This window comes from Heliangelus exortis, chromosome 12 (genome assembly GCF_036169615.1).
Source record: "Heliangelus exortis chromosome 12, bHelExo1.hap1, whole genome shotgun sequence".
Lineage (NCBI taxonomy): Eukaryota > Metazoa > Chordata > Aves > Apodiformes > Trochilidae > Heliangelus > Heliangelus exortis.
The window spans coordinates 9,308,976-9,336,428 of NC_092433.1; the positions used below are offsets into that span (position 1 = coordinate 9,308,976).

At 44.3% G+C, this 27,453-nt stretch overlaps 1 protein-coding gene across 8 annotated transcripts in view; it reads left to right on the plus strand.

The window, feature by feature from the left end:
* The window catches only part of FLNB (filamin B), a 71,286-nt gene that overhangs the window by 24,229 nt on the left and 19,604 nt on the right, over positions 1-27,453 (plus strand). For 4 of the 8 annotated variants that reach the window (XM_071755918.1, XM_071755917.1, XM_071755914.1 and 1 more), the window contains exons 3-29: positions 320-417; positions 1,282-1,429; positions 4,056-4,174; positions 4,917-4,994; positions 5,784-5,946; positions 7,207-7,404; positions 9,082-9,219; positions 10,376-10,502; positions 11,064-11,200; positions 11,569-11,762; positions 12,108-12,221; positions 12,746-12,889; positions 13,227-13,350; positions 13,611-13,771; positions 14,307-14,397; positions 14,653-14,822; positions 16,987-17,104; positions 17,844-18,106; positions 18,716-19,313; positions 19,543-19,716; positions 20,098-20,260; positions 20,645-20,805; positions 21,927-22,094; positions 22,669-22,746; positions 23,578-23,701; positions 23,960-24,116; positions 25,805-25,994. In XM_071755918.1, the coding sequence (XP_071612019.1) occupies positions 320-417; positions 1,282-1,429; positions 4,056-4,174; positions 4,917-4,994; positions 5,784-5,946; positions 7,207-7,404; positions 9,082-9,219; positions 10,376-10,502; positions 11,064-11,200; positions 11,569-11,762; positions 12,108-12,221; positions 12,746-12,889; positions 13,227-13,350; positions 13,611-13,771; positions 14,307-14,397; positions 14,653-14,822; positions 16,987-17,104; positions 17,844-18,106; positions 18,716-19,313; positions 19,543-19,716; positions 20,098-20,260; positions 20,645-20,805; positions 21,927-22,094; positions 22,669-22,746; positions 23,578-23,701; positions 23,960-24,116; positions 25,805-25,994 (4,398 nt within the window). The remainder of the gene's footprint in view (positions 1-319; positions 418-1,281; positions 1,430-4,055; positions 4,175-4,916; positions 4,995-5,783; positions 5,947-7,206; positions 7,405-9,081; positions 9,220-10,375; positions 10,503-11,063; positions 11,201-11,568; positions 11,763-12,107; positions 12,222-12,745; positions 12,890-13,226; positions 13,351-13,610; positions 13,772-14,306; positions 14,398-14,652; positions 14,823-16,986; positions 17,105-17,843; positions 18,107-18,715; positions 19,314-19,542; positions 19,717-20,097; positions 20,261-20,644; positions 20,806-21,926; positions 22,095-22,668; positions 22,747-23,577; positions 23,702-23,959; positions 24,117-25,804; positions 25,995-27,453) is intronic. The other 4 variants (XM_071755916.1, XM_071755915.1, XM_071755920.1 and 1 more) reach the window with 1 other exon arrangement.

Sequence of the window (27,453 nt, forward strand, 5' to 3'; positions counted from 1 at the left end):
GCTTAACTCTAAAGCAGTGCAGCTGTGTGGCTGAGTGAGAAGCTATACATCTTTAATTGGTAGGTCAAGGTGGGTGGGAATCTTTTTGAACTGGCTATTACTGCCCATCCATAAGGGCCCCTGGAGATGCTGGTTGTTGTCTCAGAAGCTTTTTGGTGAGCAGCAGCACTTGCTCATCTTGTTCTGGCTACTTCTGCAGATCTCTGAATGTCTTTCTGCACAGCAGTGTAATACAAGTGCCTGTGCAGTGTGTACTTGATTCCCTCAGCTAGAGAAGCTCCTTTGTAGATAACACCTAACAACTGAAACATGTTTGCAGGCCTGTGCCCTGACTGGGAGACCTGGGACCCGAAGAAACCCGTTGACAATGCTCGGGAAGCCATGCAGCAGGCAGACGACTGGCTGGGTGTGCCACAGGTAAGGTGCAGGCTGCCTGTGGAAAGCACAGGGCTTATTTACCTGTGCTTGCAGCCAGCCTGAATTTAGGTTGAGAAAAGCAGACAAAGTCGCCTGGACACTTATGAAAAGCAGTTTATTTGTGTGAAACTGCCTGAGAAAGGACACATTTTAATGAAGCTCTCTATTACGTTTCAGAGCTCTGGTTTTGAGATTTTGTGTAGGTGTCTCTGCTGCAGACAGATGGTGTTGGGGCAGGGGAAAATGCTTGTGTGTAGTGGGGGCTGCTCTGGTGGTCCATGGTTTGCATTGAATTCCACAGAAGAAACTCACTGGCTTAGGAAATCACCTGCAAACTGACTTTCAGAGAAAAGTGTATTTGCAAACTTGATTGTCCTCATGCTGATGAAGTTGCATGTAGCTGCTGAAGTCTCTGAAACTGTCAGAGCATCTTGTGTCCTGGGAGCAGAAGAGCTTGGTCGCAAGTTTCACTTTGCAGGCACTGCAAAGTTACTGCTTCTGGCAGCTGTAACTCATAGGATTACTCATTACTAATTCTTTAGGTTTCAGTTATTGCAGTGTTGCATTTTGAAGGCAACATAGCTACTGTTGTCTTGCTACAGTTAAGTTTGTCACAGTCTCCAACAAACCCCTAATAAATCAATGCACAAAAGTCCCCCCAAACACAATCGGACCATAAAGACCTTCTTGATTTTCTTGTTGTAAGGTAATAAATGATGTTGTATGTATCAAGGGGAAACTCAATGTAAGGAATTTCATTAACATCTGATTTGAAATGCAGGACTGTGTGTCATAGTTCTGTTTCTGTATTGACATGCAGTAACCAAGCACTGGTACAATATACTTAATTGCATTGTCTTTCAGGTTATTACCCCTGAAGAAATTATCCACCCTGATGTGGATGAGCACTCTGTAATGACTTACCTGTCCCAGTTCCCCAAAGCCAAGCTGAAACCAGGAGCTCCTTTAAAACCCAAACTGAATCCAAAGAAAGCACGGGCTTATGGCAGAGGTAAGGACTCAGAGAGCTTAAGCTGCCCAGAGCATTTAAATCTTCAGAAATCTGGGTGGGGTTTTCTGCTTATGTTGAACTCCAGACCTACTGTAACTGACTTCAAAGTTTCACTTGTATGCTCTTGGTGTGGTGCCTAGTTTCAGAAATAGGTGGATATAGTCCAAAAGACACTCCTAGTTCTAACATGTAAATTTCCCAAAGTCTCTGAACCTGTTCTGCAAGCTGCTGGCCTTGCAGTCCACAGCTGGAAGAAGTAGCAGGATATAAGGTAAACCAACCTGGGTGGGAAATTTATGCTAGCAATGTTGCTGCTGACAGTTGTTGATCTAGCAGTGAATGCTTCTTGTGACAAAGCGTGCCTATAAAGAGGAAAAATCTCTTTACATCTGTGTCTCTGAGCAGGCTTTCTGCAGAGGCAGAGACTCCAGTTTCCCAGGTTTAATGGCAGATGTGTGTCAGGGTAGGCTAATTCTAGATAAGTTGATAGGTATTGATAGGTAGGTGTGAATACTTTGTCTGCACACACAAAGGTGGGTTGGCAGTCCTTCAAACGTTAGTGCTGAGTATTTGTTGTAAAGGCTGTATTGGAAGGACTTGTACATAGATGTTTGTGCAACTGTAGATCTACATAGACATTCTTATTTTAACTTACCTTTTAAATGGATAATTTCCTTTAACTTCTGATGTGGTTCTACTCTAGATATGAATATAATCATAATTAATTGAATAACAGATTTTTACCTTTTAATACGCATGGTATGTAGTGAGATATCACTTAAGCATTAGACTTTGTTCTTTGTTCCAGCTACTTTTTTTTTGTAATGTGGAGGCTGCTCTTGGTCCTTCAAAATTTTTGGAATTAATGGGTTCCATAATTGGGTGCTCTAGAGTGAAACAGAAACAAATTTCCTTATTTTTTGTGGTTTTCTTGACTGTTTTTTTTAACCTGATTTTTAGTTGAAACTTTACTAGTGGAATGAATGGACACAGTCACTATCTGTGCACCGAAGTGAAGTCACTATAGTCAGAAGTGGCTTTAGCACTTACCCTTTTTGGGGTTTATGGCCTTTGTTGGTGCCTTCCACAGCAAACCATGATACACAGACACATCTGTCAGGCCCCAAATGTATGGACTTAAACTTCTTACTGGGTGAAGGACTCATAAGTCTGCCTCAGTCTGTCAACTCTGGCTTTAGTCTGTTATTTTAAAACCTGAAATTATTTTGTTGCCTGCTATACTGTATACAGTGCTCTGGAACCCTTGTAATGGAAATTATAGGTGAGTTCTCGTTTAACCAGCCAAAGCAGCTCTCTGGTAAGAGAGTAAAATCTGGAAGATGAAATGTAAACTAAGAAAGTGCTGTGACTAATGCTGTCCTGGCTGAAGCTGCCTTCTGAGGATAAGCAGTCTTTCTCATTGTGCTTGCAGAAGGAGGGATACTTAACTTGAACACCGTATCCTGATGCTTGTGTGGTGGACTGAAGATACACAAGGCGAATTTATAGCTGTTTAAACTAGATGATAATCTAGAGCTCAGTTTGAAAGAATGAATATGTCAATTGTTAACACCTTATCAGAATGCTCAGATTTCCTAGTAAAAACATGATCTTCCTTGCATTTCTCTCAAGTTATTGTATTCTGAAGATAAACAAGTTGAGGAATTCTGTTGTTCACAACCACTTCCTTTATGATCTCTCAGACATTACACTTTCCACTAATTGTGCTATGGAGCAGTAGTGCCCTTGGTTTTATGAATAAGCTGAAGAGTAATTCCCTTGGACGGAAGGGAATATATATTTGGGCTAGTCTGGAACCAGCAACTCTGGGAAGTTCTTCCACCCACTCAGTCTGACACCACCAGGACAGGTGTCATGACCTGGGGCTATGTGTGGGGAAATGATGAAACCCTGCTGGTAAATACATGCTGTAGCAGGCCCTGTGCTGGGGAACAAGGAAACTGATTCAAACTTTAGTGGCAGTAGCACTGAATTGCAGGATTTTTGTGGTTTAAAGAGGTTTCGGTGTGCCATTTGTACAGTGTTCACTCTGGCAAAGTAGTTTGAGCAACTTTCAAAGAATAATAAATCTAAGCAGTGGCTCTGCAGCTGGATTCTGAAAATGAGGTAAAATGAGAGAGTGTAGACCTTTGGCTGTAGGGCAATGCCTTTACCAAAAGGCTTCCCATAATTGCTCTCCTGCCCCCCAGATTGTCCTTCCTGTGGTGCAGCACCACTGCAGTATTTAGCTGTGTAAAATGGAGCAGCTCCTAAACAACTAAGGGCCATATCCAGGTTGCTATCAGCATCATCTGGGCACTGTCAGTGCTGGGGGTGACCCTCAGTGCATTGCTCAGGCAAATGGGCAAACTTGTTTTCACCTGAAACTGAGTGCCTGCTGGGTTCCTGTCTTGACCAGAGATCCTGAGATGAGTTGGGCACTGATTATTCAACCCATTTTTAAGAATGCTTGTAAGAGCATGATGCTCTGGGCAGCTGGGGAAGGGGTGTCATGGAGCAGCCTGGGGAGGCTGGTACTGAGGACTTCTTGTGTGGGAGGATTAGGTTTGGGGTAGCCTGAGTTTTGTAGCAACAGCTAATGTGCTGCTCTGCATCTGTCTCACAGGCATTGAGCCTCATGGGAACATGGTGAAGCAGCCTGCCATCTTCACAGTAGACACCATCAGTGCTGGTCAGGGAGACCTGATGGTCTTCATAGAGGATCCAGAAGGAAACAGAGAGGAGGTATGTATGTCAACTGTTTGGTGTGGAGAAGTAAAGATGGTCTGCACACTGCAGTTTTTGTTGTAACCTTCATCTATCACAAATCAGATCTTAAGAGATAAGTAATCTAAAAAGTTGCAAAGTATCATCTATCAGAAGTGCAAACCTCAAGCTTTTCCTTGTAATTGCCTTACTGAGTGAACTTGAAAAAAATATCACTATCTGCAATTAAGCAACACAGCTCCAATGACCAGTAGTTGCAGTGCTTTAGCTTGACTGGCCAAGTACATTCTGACACACTTTCAGATAACACACATCACTAAATCACTGCCTGCTCTTACTCACTCTGCAAGAATGGCTAAAGCAGCTATTTAGATGCCATGAATCATTTTGAGTTAAAATGCTGGTCTTAATGTTTATAGAAAATTCTCATCCAAGTGCTCCACTTGATCATGTTACAACATTCCAGAAAAATACAGCTGTACATTGGACTTAATGTCTCCTCAGTTTTGGCCTGCCTTAGCAGAGCAATTAGCAGCAAGAGAAAGGGCCAGGATGGGGAGAAGGTAGCTTGCTTCATCTTGTGTAATAGACAAAACCAATGTTTTTTCCCATATGTGAAGAGGAGGTAGTGAAGATCCCGAGTCTCTGGCATTGCTGACTCTGGAAATAGTTTGCAGTATCAAGGGGAGAAGAGTCTCAGAAAAAAGTCTTCAGCTGCCATGCACAGGCACAGCTTGATGATGGATGTTTTCTCTCCTAGGCAAAGATAACTCCATCCAGTGACAAAAATAAGACTTATTCAGTTCAGTATGTGCCAAGGGTTACTGGACCTCACAAGGTAGGTAACCATTATTCTCTTGCTAAATGTGCTGTTCTGGCTGGTTGTTAACATGAGCCCCTGAGGCCTGCTTACTCACAGAGTTATAGCCACTCTGGGCATCCTGAAGAAAAGGATAAGCTGATGTGGCCTTAATTCTCCATCTGGGCTATGGGTCTGCTCCCATCTCAAGGGGGAAGAAGGGGTGTGTTGAGACAAGGTGCTTGGGTGTTTGGTATCAAGTGCCACAGCTGGGTGTCCTCTCACTCACAGCCACTTCTTGCAGCTCATGAAGCCAGTTTTGTGGGCTGTCACAGTGACACAGAGCAAAGTACCAGGTTGTTTCTCTAAGCTGTTTCTTTGCTGATGACATTGTGTATGTGGGGGTTTTGCAGTGAAGGTTTCCCACCCAGTTCTGTCCCCAGATGCCTGTAGAAGCAGGTTTTAATGGGTGATCCCATTTCTTGGCATTTTCCTGAGTGGCTGGTCCCCACAGCCAGTCTGAAAAGGTAAATGCAACTTCTGCTGCCACTTCATTGCTGATGATCAGCAATGGTGGCGATATTGTTGGCACATCCAGATTGAAGCATCCCTCCTAGTGTGCCTGAGCCCAGGATCAGCAGTATTGTGAGGAGGTGGCCAGCAGCTAAGCTGCATGGACAAAAGGAGGGTTGTGGGATGGATGTCTTCACCTCTGAGGCTCTCTGTGCTAGGAACACATCCACACATGCAGCCATGCTTGGCAACATGTCGGTGACACTGAACTTTGCCTGTCCCTGGTGGGTTGGAGCTGACACTGTCTGTCTCTAGGTTTCAGTCCTGTTTGCTGGGCAGCACATCTCAAAAAGCCCATTTGAAGTGAATGTTGACAAAGCCCAGGGAGATGCGAGCAAAGTAACAGCAAAGGGACCAGGACTGGAGGCAACAGGGAACATTGCCAACAAGCCTACTTACTTTGACCTCTACACAGCAGGTAAGTGGGATGAATGAGTGCTGAAATCCTGCAGCTTCCTCAGTTGTGAGGAGAACCTAAGCTTTGGAGGAATGAGCAAACTGGAAACTGGATGAGCATTTGCAGGCCCATCAAGTCCAGAGGGGAAATTATAGCCAGGCTGTTCTGGAGGATTCAGCTGTGTGTGAAACATTGGAAGTATGGAGTTGAGCTCAGGCAGGGAGGTGCTAAGCTTTACACAGAAATTTGTTATGAACTTGCTGAATGGCAGCAGAAAAATTCCTGACTGGCTTCTACTCCCCAACTCATTTTAAGCAGGAATGTGAAATGCCCATCTCTGAAGGATGAGCTGAGAGTAAACTGGAAACCCTTAATGTGTTCTGTAGGCTTACAGCAAGAATCTGCCACAGTGATACTTTGAGTTCAGACTTCACTGAGGAACTAACTGGTTTCAACTTCTATTGTAATTATTAGGGGGCTACTCTTCATTAGGGCATCTCCATCAGGTGAGTTGTCGCCTGCTATTAGGCCAATGCTGTAGCCTAGAGGAATGAGTCAGTAAGATGCTACAAATGCTAATTCATTTAGAACAATGTGAAACTACTTAGGGCAGTTACTTGGAGTATTCAAACTTGAAAATATGCTGAGTAGTGTATTTTAAATTGCCTTCTGCCTGAAGGCGCTTAGAAATAAAATTAAATGTGGTTATAGCAAGGGGAAGTGTTATGTTCAGCCTCTAATTGGGAGAGGGAGTGGTCTGAATCGTGTAAAGACATGTCTGGCCTCTGAAAGTGTCTGCAAAGATGTTTTTATTGCATGATGAGCTGAATAAAATGTGAGAGGAGCAGGTGTCTGAATGAAAGTGAATACACACAGTCTGGCAGAGAAGGATCCAGACCAGCACATAGATTGTCCAAGCCCTTAATCTGAACCATTTCAAAGCTTTAGAGACTGAACAGGCTGGTAAAGCTATGGGTTAGTCTGTGACAGAGGCACGACAGTAGCAATGGGGTGACAAGGGTGGATGTGTATTCAGTACTGTAATACTGCTGAGGAATCCTGTGGCAGAGGCAGCAGAGCCCTGTCAGTTTGACAGCTGCATGGGGATGCCACCATCCTGTCTTGCCCCCTCCCCATGTGGATGTTCATCTTCTGTCAGCAGAAGCTGAACATTTAGGCAGTGTCCAGAAATGGTAGCAGGGGACATCCGGCTGTGATTCTAAATGCATTCTGTGTTGCTGTGAGGAAGCCAAGGCTCAGCTGGGCTTATTTCCTTTGCAGGTGCTGGTGTGGGTGATGTGATTGTGGAAGTGGAGGATCCTCAGGGGAGAAACCTTGCTGAAGTTGTGGTAGAAGACAAAGGCAACCAAGTCTACCGTTGCACCTACAAACCTGTCCAAGCTGGTCCTCATATTGTCAAAGTGACTTTTGCTGGGGAGGCAATTCCCAAAACTCCTTGCACTGTTCTTGTTGGAGAAGGTATGCTTTTTTAAAAGTGCACCTGAACGTAGATGGCCACTTTTTTCCTTGGGTGTGATCGTAGAATGTGCTTTAATCTTGCTTTGGGCATTCTCTGCACCCTTCAACATCTTGGACCTGATTGAGTGAGTCACCTGGGTATTCACAGGGTAAAACAGTGCTCTAAAAGTAACATGGCTTTTATTGCTGGAGTTTCCTTTCTGCCTAGACCTCTGAACAATAAGTTGCACTGTGTATTTTTTTTAAAGTGTTCTATGCAGCTATGCGGTGTCTTGCTGTTTTCCACCTTTGTTCCTTAAATGACTATATTTACTGTTTTCCTCCTTAACTGACACCTAACTTGCTTTCTGTTCCATCCTTACGTGCTCCTACGCTTTTAGATCTCTGCTCATCTCTCCTGAGCTACCCTCCATTTGTGGAATTTTGGACTTCACTGCTAATGGCTTCATAGTTGGTAAGAGGTGTGCAGGATGCTCCGTCATGTTTGCTTTTCGTAAGCTTCTAGCCTGCAGCTTGTCCTGGCTAAAAGGGTGTTTGGTTTTGTTTGGTTTTGTTGGGGCTGGGGAAGAAAGTTGCAAGCACACTGAGGCTGTGTGTGACCCAGTCAGTGAAACTGAACCACAGGCTGCCTGACCCAGTTGTGTACAGGCTCGGCGATGGGCACACTCCTGTATGCTCCCACTGAGTTCTCTGAGCTCACTGATGGCATGTGACCTTCACCTGCACCCTCAGCCTAGGATGTGGAGTGATGTTAGCTGCTGAAGGGGGTTGGGTAGAACTTGTAAGCTACTGAAATGAGTGAAAACCCAACGAGCTGCCTGGCAGACTTGTGCTCCTGCTGCAAGCACGGTGTGTGTTGGGGACGTGCATGTTTGGTTTACGCTTCTGGAATTGTTTGTAAGTCTCTTGAAATCCTTCAGGTCTCTGGAGTGGAGCTGAAGATCACATGGTAGCATAATGAAAACTGTTCATAAGTGTGTGTTACTTTTTTATGTAGCCACTCTGCAGGACTGGAGAAGCAGTTGGGGGCCAAGCGTAAGCTTAATCTCAACCATATGTAACCTACTGCCCCTACCCATGGCTGCTGCAGTCTGCAGAGGCTTGATGGCTTTGCTTCTGAAAGTGTGAACTGTGACAAGCAGGGGGTTTTGACATGACATCTCTTGCTGAAGCATGTGCAGAACTCAGGTTTGCCAATAGCAGTTATTCCAGTCACATGCTTCTGAAAGAGCAGCACAATAATGCTGTTCATTGGGGGCTGTCTGCAAAGGGACACTTCACCCCATGCTGCCGTGTGCCTCTCAGTGCAAAAGGCATCAAGAAGACTGTGGTACACTGAATATCTGTATGTGATAGCTGTGGAAAAGTTTTGTATTGATAACTGGCATCAAATTGGAAAGCAACAGGGCTAGAGTGTTTGCTTTAATTCTAAAACATTGGTCCTTGTTAGGGGGTTCATGTTGCCTGGCTGCACCCCACACCGCTGCCTAAAGGCCATGGGGCACAGACTGCATTGAGTCTGCTTACTCGTCCTAATGCTATAATGTAAAAATCTGTGCTGAAAGCCAAGCTGTGGTGTCCCTGAGTCAACATTAATCTAAAGGTTGTTCCAGGCTGGCTAGGCTTTGTGTATGTTGAGAATCAAAGGTGATATTCATGTCTGAAATTCCCTTGCAGCCTGCAATCCCAACGCGTGTCGTGCCACGGGGAGAGGTCTGCAGCCCAAGGGTGTCCGCATGAGGGAAACAGCTGACTTCAAGGTTGATACAAGAGCAGCAGGGAGTGGAGACCTTGGTGTGACTATAAAGGGACCAAGTAAGTGTTTGGGTGCATTTGTACTGTGGGTGTGCTTTGGAGAAGGAGGGGAAGGGGAGAGTGCAAAAAGGAAGAGCAGTAAGGAGATGTTCACCTGATGGAACCAGTGGGCTTTGTCTCACCCTAGAAAGCTGGATTTCAGAAGGGGTTTATGGTATTCTTTCAAGTATGAAGTTTTCAATCTTGTAGGGCTGGGTGAGAGTACAGCTGGTTTTCGGTCTCTCCATTTTAACACATATTGGTCAGTAAAACTGAGAAAATACATGTTTGCCTGAGATGGCCTCCCAAGTTTTTTGTTCATTGCATCTTCATCTAGTCTGTGGTAGCAAGTCACACTCCAGGGGCTCTTGACAGGGTGGAAATCCTGCTCTCATAAAGCTAGGAACTGCTCAGTGCAGCACCTTTGCTGCTCTGGATGGTGGGGCACCTGAGCAGGGTTGAGGGAACCTGTAGATGGATGTGGAGACCCGTGCTCAGGACCTATATATGAGTCCTCTGCTGTGTCCTAAGCTGTGGCCCTGGCCCTCTGCCTGGGCTGTGATGGGCTGTGGGGTGGTGGAAGCTCCAGAGGCTTCCTGCTCCCCAGGCTGTGGGGTTGTGGGGCTGCCTGTCACCTCCCCCGAGCTGGGCCAGCATTAAAAGGTGCATTGTATTGCCTTCACCTCCTCCACAGGCACAGTGCTCTGACTGTGTGGCTTAATGCGTATGGGGAGGGGAAAAAAAAAAAAGCACTAGGCCTATCGATGTAAATTTTAGTGTATTAAGCTTTTTCTCCCTAAATTCTTCATCTTGAGGAAAATGAAAAGTAGGCATTCTCTGCATACTTGTGGTTGCAAAGTCTGACAAATGTTAGGCTTTTTTGTTTTAACATATGACATGCATCATACTGCAGACTAAGAAAATAAAACACAAGGGAACCTATTAAGTCTGGTAACTTAAAATACTTTCTGCTGTATTTCTTCTGGAAGTGTTTGCTGTCTTTGTCCTAGAGGGTAACTAGAACTAACTTCCCTTATAACCTGACCTTTTTTTTTTTCCTGGTGGAAGAGATTTATTCTTGCAAGCTAAAATAAATACAAGAAAACATGAACTTGTCTGAATAATTGAAGGCAGGATGGAAGCTGTTAAGTTTAATGCTGAACTGATCTTTCAACAGAGGGCTTGGAGGAGCTGGTGAAACAAAAAGGCTTTATGGATGGTATATATGCATTTGAATATTATCCTGCTACCCCAGGGAAGTATGTTGTCACAATTACATGGGGTGGGCACAACATCCCAAAAAGGTGAGTTAGAAGAAACTTTTTTGAGGTTTAGTTTCCTTTGGTGGGTTGCATAGTTTGGGGAGGTTAAAGCAATACTGACCTTTGAAGAAACTTTGGAGGGGCAAAATTAGTGACAAAAGCAGTTGCTGTGAGTTTATCTACAGCCTGTTTTAGGGCTGCAGCAGCTTATATTGGGAAAGCTTTGAAGGGTGATTTGTGTCACACTTGCGAAACCCAAAATAATGAATGCAAAAAACAACAAAAAATCATGGACCGTGCAGCTTGGGCTTCACTTGTGAGTCTTTGAAGAAGTCTGTTATTGTAGTGTCCAGGGCTACAGCAAGCAGTGCAAGCCAATTAGCTGACACTCAGGATTTGTGGTGCAAGACATAAGCACGTGATGGGTTGGATGGCCTCCCTGCTAGAAAGACAGTCTGCTGGGCACTGTGCCAGGGCATGATAGCATCTATTAATTTGGGAAATACAATGTAAAGCCTCGTGTAAAGCCTCCCCTCTTGGGGAAAACCATGGATGCTGTGTTTGTCCCCATTTCTAATCTTATCTTTTGCTTTTCTCTTGTAGCCCTTTTGAAGTTCAGGTGGGTCATGAAGCAGGTCCTCAGAAAGTGCGAGCCTGGGGCCCAGGACTGCATGAGGGGATCGTGGGTAAATCTGCTGACTTCGTGGTAGAGTCCATTGGCACAGAAGTTGGCTCTCTTGGTATGTTACTTCACTTAGTTTGCCTGAAATGTTTATTTATTGCAATGCTAGGAACAAACTCATGAGAAACAGTAGTTTTCCCAGCAGTAAAAAAACGTGTCTGGAAGATGTTTTGGTCTAAACACAAATTTGTACCAGAGTATGAAAAGAAAGTTCTGGAGACAGGAATGTGTGTGAGAAGTGTTCGCTTGTGGTTTTGGGGGATGAGACCCAGAAGGGAAGGATGGTTTATCTCTTATGTTGCTGAAGAAGGGTGATAGAGAGCATCAGGCACAGTTATTGCTAATAAAATGCATTTTGAGGAAGTGATGTTAATATAGCAGCCATCACAAATCTTAACACGAGGAACCTACTTATTCCTTTTTCAGGCTTTGCAATAGAAGGCCCTTCTCAGGCTAAAATTGAGTGTGATGACAAGAACGATGGCTCATGTGATGTGAAGTATTGGCCCAAAGAGCCTGGTGAATATGCTGTGCATATCATGTGTGATGATGAGGACATAAAAGACAGCCCCTACATGGCCTTCATCCGACCGGCTTCAGGAGACTTCAACCCGGATAAGGTGGTGTATCAAAGTTCACCCAGGGCATAACACATCTTCCATGTAACTGCAGAAGAGATCTTTCTGGAGGCATCTGCTATCAGATTTGGCTTTTAAGCTGTGTAAAGCCCTAAATTTGTCAAGCTCCAGCCAGATATTACTCAGCTTTTCCTAATAACACTGTTGTGGTTTAGATTCAATGTAATGAAAACTTGCTGAAATAGTCCAAATTCTCAGCTTTCCTGCTAGCCTCCACTTGTATCCCATGCTTTGTGTGTTTTGTGGGAAGGTCTTTAGAAATAAATCACATAGTTTTACTTCTCTTTTTGAACTGCAAGCTGAAATTCTTGGGATGTTTTCTTTTAGGTGAAGGCTTATGGCCCAGGCTTGGAGAAGACTGGCTGTATAGTGAATAATCCTGCTGAGTTCACAGTTGAAACCAAGGACGCTGGGAAAGCACCTCTGAAGATGTATGCACAGGTAAAAAGCCAAAGGCATTTGTGTGAAACTTCAGCACAAGGGCTTTAACACTGTTGAGAAAAATGGCTTACGTATTTCTATGCACTTAATTCTGGGCATGTGTAATTCCCTAAAAGCTCTGTGCTTTGATCTGTGTAATGTAGTCAGTCAGGCAACAAACCTTACACAAGACAAGGTGACTTCTCCCTGGTGTTTGAAATACATGGCTTTGCTTCCTTACTTGGAGTCTTCTCAGCAAAGCAAGCTGTAATTTCCTGGAGCTGTCATTTGGAAGCATCCAGAGTGTCTCTGAGCCTGTGAATTTCAGGCGAGGTTGTTAAAATATGTGATGTAGGATGGTGTTAGGAATGAGCAAGTGTTAAATAATGAAGACTTACAGGAGTGTAATTTGCATGTTTCTTCAGTATTTTTGAGCTGCAGCTCTGGAAAGAAAAAAATATATTTTGTAACAGTCTTGGGTTGTTCAAGCTATACAAACATTTTTCAAGTTACCGGTGCCTTCTGCTTTTATTACTGCTTTTTAGGATGGAGAAGGAAACCCTTTTGATATCCAGATAAAAAGCAAGCCTGATGGTGTGTTTGCCTGTTCCTATGTGCCAGTTAAACCAATTAAGCATACAATTTCTGTTGTCTGGGGAGGAGCCAATGTGCCCAATAGCCCATTTAGGGTAAGTATTACTTGGTCTAGCTGAGTAGGACATTCATTCTCACAAATGCCTGTAATTACAGCTAGGATGATAAACCCCTTCCGTCAGCTTCAAGAAGGTGTGGCCTTCTGCTTCCTTTTTTTTAAAGAATCTATGCACTTGAAAAAAGCTTTCTGTTTTTACAAGGTCACACGTTGAAAGACTCCTGTCAATGCAGCTGCAGCCTGGGGGAGTTGGGGCAATTCACTCTTACCTAAGTACTCTTTTCCTGTAGCCTCTGTCCAAGCAATGCTTCAGCTTGATTGTGGTCTCGAGTGTGACACAGATGTGTGATTCTGATTCTTCTGAACCTGTGTAGGTCCTTATAGGTCAAGGAAGTCATCCTCAGAAAGTGAAGGTGTTTGGACCTGGCGTGGAGAGAACTGGTCTGAAAGCGAGTGAGCCGACCCACTTCACTGTTGACTGCACAGATGCAGGAGAAGGTAAAGGCAGGCTGGGCTGTTGCTGTGGTATCAGAACCATGGGTCATGCAAGAGAGGGGATTATGTACTGTTTCATGCTGGTTTTCCTTGTTTCATGGAAAAACCTTGGGAAGCAGAACACTGCAATGAATTGTGATGTGATCTGTTACATCAATTAATGTGGTGACCTAATCAACTACTGGAAATGGGAATGTGTTGGCTGTTTGGCTAGCAAAATGCTTGCACTGTCCAGTAGTGAAACTTCCTTTTGCTTTTCCTAGGTGATGTCAGTGTTGGAATTAAGTGTGATGCTCGTGTGGTCAGTGATGAGGAAGAGGACATAGATTTTGACATCATCCACAATGCTAATGATACATTCACGGTGAAGTACGCCCCACCTGCTGCTGGGCGCTACACCATTAAAGTGCTTTTTGCAGGAGAGGTTTGTAGTCTTTTCACAGCCTGATGTTTCTAGAGTCTGTTTCTGTGCTCTTCAGTCACTGAGCATGTGCCAGTTCACAGCTGGATGTGGCAATTTACAGCTGACTCCTTTCATTTCACCTCACGTGTACTTTGGTCACTGTTTCCAAAACCACTTTTGTAGTACTTGAAGATACAAATGAGAGGGGTTGGCTGTAGATGCTGAAATTCAAGCATGTGATGTCTTGAGCTGGCATAATGACTGCAGTCTCAAAGCTATTTTCTAAAGGATAGAAAACTTAAATGACTCTCCAAGGAATATGGGAATAAAAATAATTTTTCCTTAAAAAAGTAAAAAGGAGCAAAGTCCCTGCAGACTGTCCAGCTGCTAACTTTGCCTTTGACTTTGAATAATACTGCTCACTATGGTAGAGTGCTTGAGGTGAAATTTTACTTAAGGTGGTGCTGGAGCTAAAGCAGAAGTATTTTAAAATGCTTATTTGTCAAAACTGGTGAGGAATGACCTGGTTATGTTTAAAGCTATGTTTCTGTTGCAGGAAATTCCTGCCAGTCCATTCAGAGTTAAAGTGGACCCCTCACACGATGCCAGCAAAGTGAAAGCTGAAGGACCTGGGCTGAACAAAACTGGTGAGAGCAGGGTTGAGATGATGTGGCCAGTGTTGGATAGTGAGGGGCTGTTGTGGGGTAGCTGCTGCCTGGCTGAGCTTTGGTGGGATGCAGTGATGCAGTCCTGGAGACGGTGGGGTGGGGTGCCAGGCAATGGGAAACGGTTCCTCTCCCTCAGCCTTTTGCTTGACTGGGATTTATAGGTACCAAGTGCTTCTTGGAAAGAGTTTCTGTGTGCGAGCCCTGCATAAATTAGAATTAACATTTTTCCTTCAGGCGTGGAAAATGGCAAGCCAACACACTTCACTGTGTTCACCAAGGGAGCTGGAAAAGCACCCCTGGATGTGCAGTTCAGCAGCCCAGTGCCGGGAGAGGCAGTGGTAGATGTGGATGTCATTGACAACTATGACTATTCCCACACCGTTAGGTACACTCCAATACAGCAGGTAGGTCTGAATCCTGTAGAAACATATGAGTGAACAGTTCATGTTGCTGTAGTGCCCTGATCTCCCTCTCTGGTACCTGCACACAGAGGAATGAGCAGATAAATCTTGCCAGGATGTCCTGTTTCTCAGGATCCCTTAAACCTGCAGGACAATTGGGGTTGGAAAGCAGTAATATAATTTTCTGGCATAGCTATGGATAGCTTGGCAATATCTTTTTTTTCTGGGAACAAGTGAAATACTAAAGCAGTGGCACACAGAGCAAGTTATCATTCCACAACTTGTCAGCTGAAGAAGAAAGGTGGTGAACCTTACGAGGGTGAAATGGAGCTGGTGGCTGCACCAGCTGCACCAGTCCTGCAGAGATGGGGCTGTGGTGTGCTGCCTCTCAGCAAGATGCTGTTGTCAAAGGAGCTGTAGAGCAACCCAGAGCAGGGACAAAAAGCACATTGCTTGCTTGATGATGCAGCAGCTCCCCAGCAGGGAGTTGGTGCTGAGGAGGGAAGCTGGGCTGCGAATTAAGTGAGTCAAAGTATTTGTCTGTATTTGAGGTTTACCCTTGGGTTAGAAAAAAATATATTCTAACTCATTTTGGTTGATAGACAGATTCTTCCGAGCAACACCATTAAAGCTGAAAGTGGAAGCTGATAGTAGCTAGAAGTATTTTTCCTTACATTGTGCTTGTATGTTTGTAAAAGGCTTTTTCATGCCAGAATGCACAAATCTCATGTATTTCTGAATACATGGGTTCTATAGTGCTGAGGTGAAAGTGTTTGGCTTCTCTTGTTCTGCTGAACAAATACATGAGCAACTTGGTCATCTGCACCAACTTCCTTGAATGTAGCTGTGTGAAAGTAGACTGATAGGGGGGACTGCAGCATTATTTATCTGGTAATGCTGGATTAGCATTCTTGGAAGCACCATAGAGCTAGCATTTGTTTTTGGATAAAGCAGTTGCATGATCTCAGGATGTGGCTGGCGTGCCTGTTTGGAGAGGCTTTTGCTTGTTCAGTCAGGGCTGGTATGCAGAAGGGTGCAAAGTTGTCTGAATGCCACACATGTGCATGAGCAGTACCAGATTGCTGTGTTTCACATGAAAAGCAGTGGCAAAACAAGCAAGGATGCCCAAACCAGGCTTACCCCTTGGGTTTCCTATCTGGAAGAGTACCTGGGGTCATGGAGGTGCTGTGGACTTACAGGAGATGCTTGCAGATAGGGGTGGCAGTCAAGCAATGGTTAAAAAGAGATGCAAATAGACCACATGGCATTTAGAGTAGCCTTGTCCCTCCAGGTGGGGAGCATGTAGGTCATTCCTGGACCCTGTGTTTCTTGGGATTTGTAAGCAGTAGCTTATGAATGAGTTGCTGAACTCCTCAGAGCAGGGGCAGGATGGAGTAGGTAGTTAAATTCTTGAGGGACTATGTCAGCAGCAGAGGAGCCTTGGTTTAATACTGTTTACTCAGCCTTATCTATCTCCCAGTGTTGCTACAGCTACCCGTGTGTGTGTTTTCTAAAAACAACCAAGAGTAATCATGGAAGCTATTCACTAGCTTTCGTGAAACATCCATGATTATTTCACTTGGGAGCTAAACCATCCAAGAACGAAAAGTAAGCAAACAGTGAATATAGATACAATATGGATTGCGGTAGGAGAGAAGAAAAGGAGCACACATTATAAGCTGGAGCTTGCCATGGCTGTGTGGTATTCTAGCCAAAATACACAAGAGCATTAATCTTCCTGACTTGCAGAGCTTAAAACCCTGGTATTTCAGATGCTGTAATAATACAGCCTCTTTGCAGGCTTAGCTTGGGCCTGGCCTCCCTATGCTGTGGAAGGGGATACCTGGTCTGGAGCACTGGGACATTCATTCAGATGTCAGGTCTGAGTCCTGGGAGGGTGGGAGCCAGCCTGAGCCAGAGGTTTTGCCAGGCAGCTTGAATATAGTCTAATTAAATGTTGGAAAGAACTGTCTTTGTCTTCCTGTGTTAAATAAAACCATTTAATAGTTTTGAAGGGCTGCACTGGGATGAGGCTTGGGAGTCCATAAACAATAAGTTTGGCTGTGGTCAGCTGTAACAGATTAGATGAAGTGGTTATGTACTGCCTGGATATTAGTGTGTCTGTATGAAGTGAGGAACTGTGCTAACTTGTAAATTCTCCAACTAGGGTCCAATGAAGGTTTTGGTAACTTACGGTGGTGATCCTATCCCTAAAAGCCCTTTCACTGTGGGTGTTGCTGCTCCACTAGACCTCAGCAAAGTTAAAGTCAATGGACTTGAAAACAGTAAGTACCTCTGGGCTGGCAGCCCCCACGGTCTGCCTCTGAAGTCTCTCCTGAACCTGGTTGATAGCCAACATGTCCTGCTGGAACACAAGTGTGCAAAACAATCTTCTTTCTAACTTGCTCCAGCTGGGAATCAACTAGCTCCAACTGCACAGCTTGACCGCTCTGACAGAGCTGGTCCTCCTGGGCACTGAATTTCAATTTAGATATTGTTTTACTTGCTTTGGTTTTTTGGTTTGGTTTTTTGTTTTTTGGTTTGTTTTTTTCCAAATATGACATAGCAATGTGGACAAAGCATCTGTTGGGATTTAGCCCCTTGTGGTGAACAGACCTGGACTTGTCACCAGGTTGGGCACCTGCTGATGAAATCTGATGCTAGGTGGCTGTTCAGGTATATGTAACTGCTACAGTGCAGAGTGCCATTCATCATGCTTTGCTTTTTTTTTTTTTTTTTTTTTGAGTGAGAAAACTTAGGGCTGTTGTGTTCCTGAAATAACCCTCTGATACTGTCAGGCCATGTCTTTGCAGGCATGTCTAGCACTGTAGCTTTGTAGCTCAAATCAACCAAGGCACTTGTTAATTTTTTTGTTTGGTTTGCCAGGTTTTTGCATAGAGAGGGGTGCAGACTGAGCAGCACTACCAGTGCTTGCTTCCTCGGTGGTCCATTTATGTGAGATTGCTTGGAGCACTGTCTGATGTTGTGTACTTAATATAGTGGTATGGGTTTTGTCTTTTCCAGGAGTGGAAGTAGGGAAGGATCAGGAATTTGTAATTGACACCAAAGGAGCTGGTGGGCAAGGTAAACTGGATGTTCGTATTTCCAGTCCAATGAGGAAAGCTGTGCCATGTCTGGTGGAACCTGTTCTGGGTAAGGAGTGCAGCACTGCAAAATATATCCCAAGGGAAGAAGGATTGTATGTGGTGGATGTGAGTTATGATGGCAACCCAATCCCAGGCAGCCCCTACACTGTGGAGGCCACACTACCTCCAGACCCCTCCAAGGTAAGTGAATGGTTTAGGGGTGTCATAGCAACTGATACCTGAGTAGGGAATTCTGGGCTATTGCAGGAGACTTGGCTTTGTTTTGGCCAAGCCAGACCTAGGATCATTGTTACTCAGTGCTGTTACTCAGTTCCTTTTGCAGGCTCCATGACTTATGGAAGTAATTCCTATAATGCTGCATTTAAAAAAAAAGAACAATATTAACCTAAATAAGAATACTGCAAGCATTCTGCATAGTATGGCAAATACAAGTATTGCTCCTAATTTAGTAAAAGTTTGCCTCATGAACATCTCAGCTCTGATAATTGAGATGCTCCTTTCTAATGAAATAGATTTCAAGAAAAATTTGTGTACAGCTGTCAAATGTTTTAGCTTTTCTACCTTTTGTATCCCATGGCTATATGAACCCAGCTATGGTGAGTATGAATGTCCTTTCCTAAAAACCTCTTTGGAGGAGAGATACCAACTTTAGAGGAGAACTGAGAGGGGTTATTTTCTGGGTATTTTTAAATGCTTGTTCATTGAATTCCAAGACAAGTCTAACTAGGCAGTCTGTGCTGGCAATAACATGAAAAAATGAGCTTAGCTCAAATGCATATTTTCTTCTAGGTAAAAGCTCACGGTCCAGGTCTCCGAGGGGGACTCGTTGGAAAACCAGCCCAGTTCACAATAGATACCAAAGGAGCAGGAACTGGAGGTTTGGGTTTGACAGTAGAAGGCCCTTGTGAAGCTAAAATTGAATGCTCAGACAATGGCGATGGAACCTGCTCTGTCTCCTACCTGCCTACAAAGCCTGGAGAGTATTTTGTAAACATCCTGTTTGAAGAAGTTCATATTCCTGGGTCACCATTTAAGGCAGACATAGAAATGCCATTTGATGTCTCTAAAGTCATTGCCACAGGCCCGGGTCTGGAATGTGGTAAAGTGGGTGAGGCAGGGCTGCTGAATGTCGACTGCACAGAAGCAGGTCCTGGGGACCTACGGGTGGACATGGTGTCAGATTCTGGTTCCAAAGCTGAAATTCAGATCGATGATAACAAAGACGGGACCTACGTTGTAACATATATACCACTCTCAGCTGGCATGTACACAATCAAGATGAGATATGGAGGAGAGCAAGTGCCTAAATTCCCAGCCCGGGTCAAAGTGGAGCCAGCTGTGGACACAAGCAGAGTTAAAGTCTTTGGGCCAGGAGTGGAAGGGAAAGGTGAGAATAACTGTTTGTTACCAGAGTTTGTAAAACTTTTGGTCCTTTATCCTGCACAAAACATTCTGCGCATTAGAAGTTGTAATAGTTGAGGGTCCCATGGTGACCCTTGAACTGGGATGTTTTGTTATGTTCCCAAACAAGTTGTTTATCACGCTGGTTCACAAAATACTTCATCTTTGGAAATATACCCGGTTCTTGAAGTGACTCTTCAAAATGTATCTTGCAGATGTCTTCCGAGAAGCTACAACTGAGTTCACTGTGGATGCTCGACCTCTAACAAAGTCTGGTGGTGACCATATCAGGACACAGATCATGAGCCCATCTGGCTCCCCTGCAGACTGTCTCATCCAGGACAATGCTGATGGAACCTATTTAGTAGAGTACACGCCTTTTGAAAAGGGTAACCTCTGGTTTTGTTTGGTTTTTTTTTCTTTACTTGACAGGGGAAAACCAAGAGCCATCAGCTCTTCTGTGGCAAACTGCTGAAGTCTGCCAGTAACTTGCTGGCATCTTAGCAAGATTTCTTGCCTGCGGAGGAGGAAAGAAATTCTGCAGGAAGTAGCTCTATTTTAACTTGAAGAACTGACTTTTACCATAACTTGGCTTCAGAATAACAATGAGTAGATGGCATGTCAGTTATGAAACACTAGTGAAGTCTTGTGAAATGCAGGAGGAAGCTCTTAGCCATATGCTGAGATTTAAGTCTGTAGCATCTGTATAAACAATGTTAAGTGATGAGAATACATAGGGAAATTGGGATGTGTGTTCTTCCTCTCAACAGGTCCACACACGGTCAGTGTAACATATGATGGGGTGCCTGTGCCAAACAGTCCCTTCAGAGTGAATGTGACAGAGGGCTGCCATCCATCACGTGTGAAGGCACAAGGGCCTGGCCTTAAAGAAGCTTTCACAAATCAGCCAAATGCCTTTTCAGTTGTCACCAGGTAACTAGGCCTATTTGATCATTAAAGAATGTCTGAGGGGGGAGTGTAGTGGCCCATGCTATGCAGGGTGCTAAACCTGGTACAAATATTTATAAAAAGGCCAAGCTGTGGCCTTCTGATTACTGCGTGTGCTACCTCACTGCATAGTGAGCACTCTGCCCTGCAGAGATTAGAGGTTGATAATGGTTGAAGATAAAGTTCTGTGAAAACGCAAGTGGGGTTACATTGAATGGCTTTGCGTGCCAGAGCATCTGGAGCACACTGGACATCAGAGGTCAGGTTATTGCATTTCCAGTAAGGGTAAAGTGCAGCCAGAGCATGCAAAGGCTACGAAGCTGCTGTTAGAAGTGAGTAATTTTAACAATGTGTGGTTTTGTTTTGCAGAGGGGCAGGAATTGGTGGCCTTGGGATAACTGTTGAAGGACCTTCAGAGTCTAAAATTAGCTGCAAAGATAACAAGGATGGGAGTTGCAGTGCAGAGTATGTTCCTTATGTTCCAGGAGAGTACGATGTGAACATCACATATGGGGGAGAGCACATTCCTGGTAAGAGCTCTTGGTGTCTTTCAGAAGTGGGAAGATGCTAAGCCAAGGACTCAGCACCTTGGCTGTGTCTCACTCGTGCTGGGGGAAGTTGAGGTTTTGACTTTCTTCTTCTCCTGGGAACTGGGGCAGAAACAATTATGGTGTTTGTTCCTCACACCCGGCAGGGAAGTGGGGACACTGTGCTGTGGTGTGGTAGTTTTGGGGAAGGGCTGTGGTTTCTTCTTGTTTCTGAAGTGGCCTCAGTGGGGATGTGGAGGAGCCTTGCCAAGACTATAGCATATGCAGGGGAACAGAAGGGTGGTTGCAGGTGGGTGGGACAGGGAAAGGGAAGGTAGGCCTTGATAAATAACTGATACGATGTGCAAGTGACGAATAATATGCTAGAAAATATCCCTTTGGTGTGTGGATGCCTTCAAGTATCTGTTCTGCGTGAGATGGTCTAGTGGTTGAGCTTGTTACAGGGACTGTATTAAACACTGCATGTTTTAGTCAGCTCAGAAAGCACAGTAACTGCTTCCTAAGCCAGGTGTTTACATGCATGTTTGCACTGGATGTCAAACTGAAGTGAAGTTGGTTCAAGGAGTATTCCAGGTACATCTGATATCCAGCAGTTCATGATAAAAAGAGGATATTTTGCTTAATACCAAGAATTAAATGCTCCTAAGTTCTAGACGCATTTTTCAGTAATGTTTGACTTTTTCATGCTGTCACACAGCACACATCCAGGTATTCTTTCCAAGGCATTGTGAGTGAGCTGATTCTTTCCCATTGGTCTCATTTTATTTGTCAACATACTGTACTTGGTAAAATGTGAAGGAAACAAGTGCCTGCATGATGCTTTGCTTGCACTACTGATTTCTTTCGTGCATTTCTTTCTGAGGTGTGAGATCTGGAAGGGATAGGTCACAACTGAATTGTGGCATAGATGGTGAAAATGTCAAAGCACCATTGTTACACTTCTGCATTTTGCAGAAGCAGAGAAGTAGTATGGAAGCTGTGAGGCTGTCATTCCTGCCTGAGGTTGAGGGATAGTAATTTTCCCAAGGAAAAGTAGAAAAAAAGACCTTTTGGTTTCCTGAAACTTTGTGGTGTTTAACTGTTAACTCTGCATTGACTTCCAGGCAGTCCTTTCAAGGTTCCTGTGAAGGATGTTGTGGATCCCAGCAAGGTGAAGACAGCAGGACCAGGTCTGGGAACAGCTGTTCGAGCCAAAATCCCACAGTCCTTCACTGTGGACACCAGCAAGGCAGGATTAGCACCCCTAGAGGTGGTGGTGGCAGGACCCAGAGGTAAGAACTGGAGTTCTTCATCCAGCATCTCTGCATTTTGGTGGTAACATGGTACTGGCTCTGCTTGCAGAGGAGGGGTGATACCACTTTAATGAGCATTTCCTTCTGTTCCTGTTCATCTGGCATGTGTACCTTGATAGCTGGCCCATGCGTCATGCTGTAAAAAGAGGAGAATTGTGTCCTGGGTACTGCTGCTTTGGGCAGTGTCTTTGTCTTTATCCTAAACTTCAGAGCTGGGAGAAGTGCCATAACTGGTGAACAGTTGTGGCTTAGATTTAGACATCAGGATATAAATCCAAAGTCTCATATGTGAATGGTGGCTTGGGAAACCCATAGCAGTGGGTTGCAGGAGCTGGTGAAACATGATGGAACCCTCTCTAGAGAGCAGCAAGGCTCTCAAGCATTATTGATGTTTGCATCAACCTAGAAAGCTGGGGCTTGGCTACATGGTATCTTGTCAGAGTACCTTTTGGCTGCCAGTCTTACCTTGCAGGGAGGTGAGAGCTATTTCCCCAACCTAGTGTCAGGTCATGGTGGTGCAGGTCCTTCCCAGGTAACACTTCTTTAATTTTAGTGGATGAGACGGATTCCCAGGGATGGCGCTCCCCATTGAAAGCGATTTCAGATTTCTTTAATGGTGGCCCTGAGACAGGTTTGAACTCATCACAAACTACTGGTAATTTTGGCTCTTGGAAGTCCAATTGGCAACAGCAAGAATCATCTGGAGGAGGGAGTGGGAACCAACGGTGTTGGATTTAGGCTTTGCATGGAATCTATAAATTTCTTTTGTGCTTGCTTTACTGCTAATCCTTTTTGTGTTTTAAAGCCAACTTGTAATTGTAGAGTGCTTTGTGTGTTGATCTGAACTGATATGTCACTTAATCTGCTGTAGATTTAGCTTAATGCAAATTGAAATAATTGATCCTGCTTGCTTATGGCTCTGGCAGCTTGCAGGGCTCTCTTGCCAAAGCAGTGAGCCTGCTTTACAGATACCTGATTGTGAAAGATTCAGTTGGTGAATGCTAACCACCAACTGGCTTTAGGGCTCAATTCTGTGTACTGAATCCCAGGAGCAGTACGTAATCTTGTAAATGACAGTTCAGGCAATTATAACCATTAGTCATTTTCTTTCTCGAAAGATCTTCATTGTATTTTGAGCAATTGATCTTGACCCGGACTGCAGAGAAAGGCAAATTTTTCTCCAGTATTTTCATGCTAGCTTTTGTTTACAGCAAGAAGAAGGGTGTCCAGAGAGTGGTGGGTAACAAATCTGTCTCAAGTCAGTGGCTTTTGAATACAGAATAAGGGAAACTGATCACTGATCCATGACTATTGCTTTCACTTAAAAAATAAAAAAAGATTTTAAAATTGCCATTTGATTGTTGCAAACTGTAAATGAGCAGAGCATCTTAGAGCTAAATGGAGGGTGAGGAACTGAGTTTTAATAGCACAGCTGAGAAAATTTTGTTTCTTTTTTTTTTAGGAATTGTGGAGCCTGTTAATATAGTAGACAATGGAGATGGCACCCACACTGTGGTGTACACCCCAACACAGGAGGGACCCTATATGATCACTGTCAAGTATGCTGATGAAGAGATTCCTCGTAGGTAAGGTGATGGAGATGAACTGAAGATTTAATGACCAGATAATGCTCTCCCAACACACAAGCACTAAGGGCTAGCTGTGATCCTTCCCTCTTAACCAGTGCAGCTCCTTGCATGAATGCAGGGTTCTGTGTTGGCTTGAGCCTGCTGTGCATGCAGCAGAGATGCCATAGTGGAGGTGTATCTACACTTGGATGTGTTTTGCAGTGACTATCAGCCATTGACTTAGGAGGAGAAGGCAATAATGCTTTTCCCTTTAAGTCCTTTCAAGGTGAAGGTGCTTCCTACATACGATGCCAGTAAAGTGACGGCAAGCGGACCAGGGCTCAGTTCCTATGGCATACCTGCCAGCCTGCCTGTGGAGTTTGCTGTGGATGCTAAGGATGCTGGGCAGGGACTTCTGGCTGTACAGATCACTGTAAGTAACTACAAAATCAAATGGGAGTGGAAATATATTGGCCTAGGTGGGCACAAGTGGCTCCTATCAGAAGTGCCCACGGCTGTACCCTGGCATGCCCAGTGTCCTGGAGACTGGACTTCTGGCTGAACCTTAATCTCTGGTACAGGAAAGTCTTGCACTCTGTGTTTGTTGAGACTTCTGTCTTAAAGTCATCACCCAGGCTATATTTGACATTTGGTTAACCTTGGACTCTGCAAGTGCCCAAAATGAGATAAATAGTTTCTTGCAAGATTCTGAAACTACTGGAATTTGAAGTGGAGACAGCCTTGTAGGAGTATCGCTCAGCAAGGCCATGAGATAACATCCACACTGAGCATTGCATGATGATAAATTAACAAACAAGTCTCCCTCAAGGTTGCTGAAAGCCAAAAGCTGCTTAAGGAGATACTGCAGGAATGTTTTATTTGATGTTGTTATTGCTCTTCCTGAAATTTCTGGTGCATGGACTCCGTGGCCTCAACAAAAAGGTCTCTGGTCAGTGGGCCATAAAGCACATTATCAGCTCTGGCATGCCTAGGTCAAAGCATGGCTGGTTGTTCTTGCCCTTCTGCATTCTTGCTCCTGTGCTGTTCTGCTGTCTGCTCAGGTGCAGTATAGCATCTGCTTTTATTCTGGCATGCAGGTGTGCTCTTAAAGAATCCAGAATGCTTATCAGAGCTCCCAGCATGGCTGTGGCTTTGAAGATCAAGTTCCACAAGTCCTGCATGCTGGGAGTACATAGGTGATCCTACTCATATCATTTGTTCACTTCTCGTTCTGAGCTGTTGAATGTCAAATATTTCACAAGCCTTCCTGGAAGAAGCAAGCTTTATCACGTTGTACCTAAAGTCTCAAATCCTTTGTAGCTTATACTGTACTCCAGGAAGTGTCACGTTATGGCATACAGAATGGAGTCACTGCATGGTTTCCCTGTAAGCAGGCCTACAAGACTTTCTAAAATGCTTCACACTTTGCAGCTGATAGTTTTTACTGAAAGCTGGGGCTGGGAGTAGCTCTGTCTTGCACAGCACAGATCTTGGCTGTAGATACAAAAGCTTGATGCCGAAGTTCTGATCTGTATTTTTTATGCATGTCTTCAGCTCTTATACTCAGTGTAGAAACGGTAGCTGAAGGCAGTACACAGATCTGCTTGTAACTATAGACCTTGCAGTGTGCCAGGAGCTGGATGCCTCATCCAGGAGGGTTGACACAGACTTCAGTAACACTTCTCTTGACTGCAAATCTTTTGGGGAAGCCAAAGCTGCTCAGTGCTTTGTCAGAATAGAGCTGCATAGTCTGGCTCCTGATCTGTGCCTCAGGGACCTGGAAAGTGTTCTTCATTGCCAGCAGTACTGTGGCAGTGAAGCCTAAAAGTTCTTACAATTAATATTAAGTTGATTAAAATGGCTTCCTGGATCTTACATTCTTGTATCAAACAAAGGGTAGTTAATGATAGCACTGATTGTTTTATAGTGGTCTGATACCTTTCTGCTCCTAATAGTCTATTCCTGGTAATAGTCCCCAAGTGACTTTTAACCCTCAAAAGGCTTCAGTTCTCTTACCTCTTTGAGACTGACTAAATATGGTTGGCAACAGATTTGCTGCCCTGCTGTAGGGATTCATAACTAACTTCATAGTGCCTTAATCTTCTGGTTTGCGTTCCTCAGGACCAAGAGGGCAAACCCAAGAGAGTGGACATACACGACAACAAGGATGGCACTTACACAGTCACCTATGTCCCGGACAAAACGGGCCGTTATACCATTGGCGTGAAGTACGGTGGAGATGATATCCCCTCCTCTCCCTATCGGATCCGGGCATCTCCAGCTGGGGATGCCAGCAAGTGTTTGGCCACAGGTGAGTGTTGGCTCCTGTCTGTTGCCGTTGTTCATACTTGGTGTAAAGCTGATGAGTATAAAAGATGCCAGAGACTTGTGCAATCTGACTGCTTTTACAAGAGGGGCTTTCCTAAAGATAAAGAAATGCCCACCCTGTGTCTAAGAGGGAATCTCCTGCAATCTCTAGCAGAATCTTTCAAGCTGCTTGGGTTGTTATGAACAGCCAGATGTTACTGAAGTCTGATGCTTATTTTGGCTTAGAGAAATCCCACTGAGAACTGCAGTGAGTATGATTTAAAAATAATATATCTGTGCACGTTCACTGCGTCATGCTCCTTGTACTGTGGGTTGCAAGAAGCTTTTTGTTCCGAGCAAGAACGGAATTAAGTCTGAGGATGTAAATAGCTGGCTGTGTGCTTCTGCATTAGCAAAGCCTGTTTAGGCTGGGTCTTATTAGTGGAGATTTCTTCTCCTTTTCTGTCTGCTTAAGGTTGGACAGGTCTGAACAGACTCCTGGAAGGTATGTGTGGAAGGAGAGAACCTAAAGATAATAATCAGTGCCTCAAAAATCAGTGCCTTGGTGTAGGGGAGTGACTCCAAATTTGTTGCTCTAAGAGTACACTTACAGCTTTGACCCCAACCTGTTCTCAGGATGATTGGTCATCACATACACGGTTTTGGGCTGTGGCAGGGAGCAGAAGTGACAGTAACTAGTTACAAGAATGCCACTGAATGTTAAATCCCCAGATTTGAAAATAAATAAGTAAGGCAAGGTCACATTCAAAAGGGAAACTTAATCTGTGGTTGTAGATGTGTGAAAGTGTCTGGGCATTGTGCTGACCCGCTTCATGCAGTTAGATCATTCCCAATTCCCATCCAGCATCTGGCTGCTTTCACACCTGCTTTAACAGAGAGATATTCCCAGCACAATGGAAAACACAGAGTGGCAGGTATCCACTTTCCTTCAAACTTTGTTTAAAAGAGGCCTTAATGGCTGAATCTGATACTCTTTCAAGTAACTCAAGTCACTAACTACTCCGAATAACTGTCACGGAGATTACTCTCAGATGCCAACTTAAATTTCCCCTTTCCAAGAAGTGCTTCTGACTCTCAGCTGTAAAGCTGAAATACAATTGCTGTAGGAGTAGATGCTGGAATACTGCCAGCGTATTAAAATGGCAGGTTTGTTGCCATTTGTAAATGAGCCGTTTACCTGGTAACAAGTGCTGGTCAAAGCAGTACAAATATGTACAGCAAATAATGCTTAATGGTTCTCATTTGAACATAGTGTTCTTCAGGCTGGATCTGATTGCTGCAATTTGGGGATTGTTTCTTTTTTTTTTTTTTTTTTTTCCCAATGTGTGGTAGAACACTGGAAAATAATTTGTGGGTAGTTTAGGAAGAAACATGGCCATGGCTGCTACTGTGCACTTTCATAGCTGCTTGCACAGGGAGGTTTATGCTAAAGCAGTGACAGC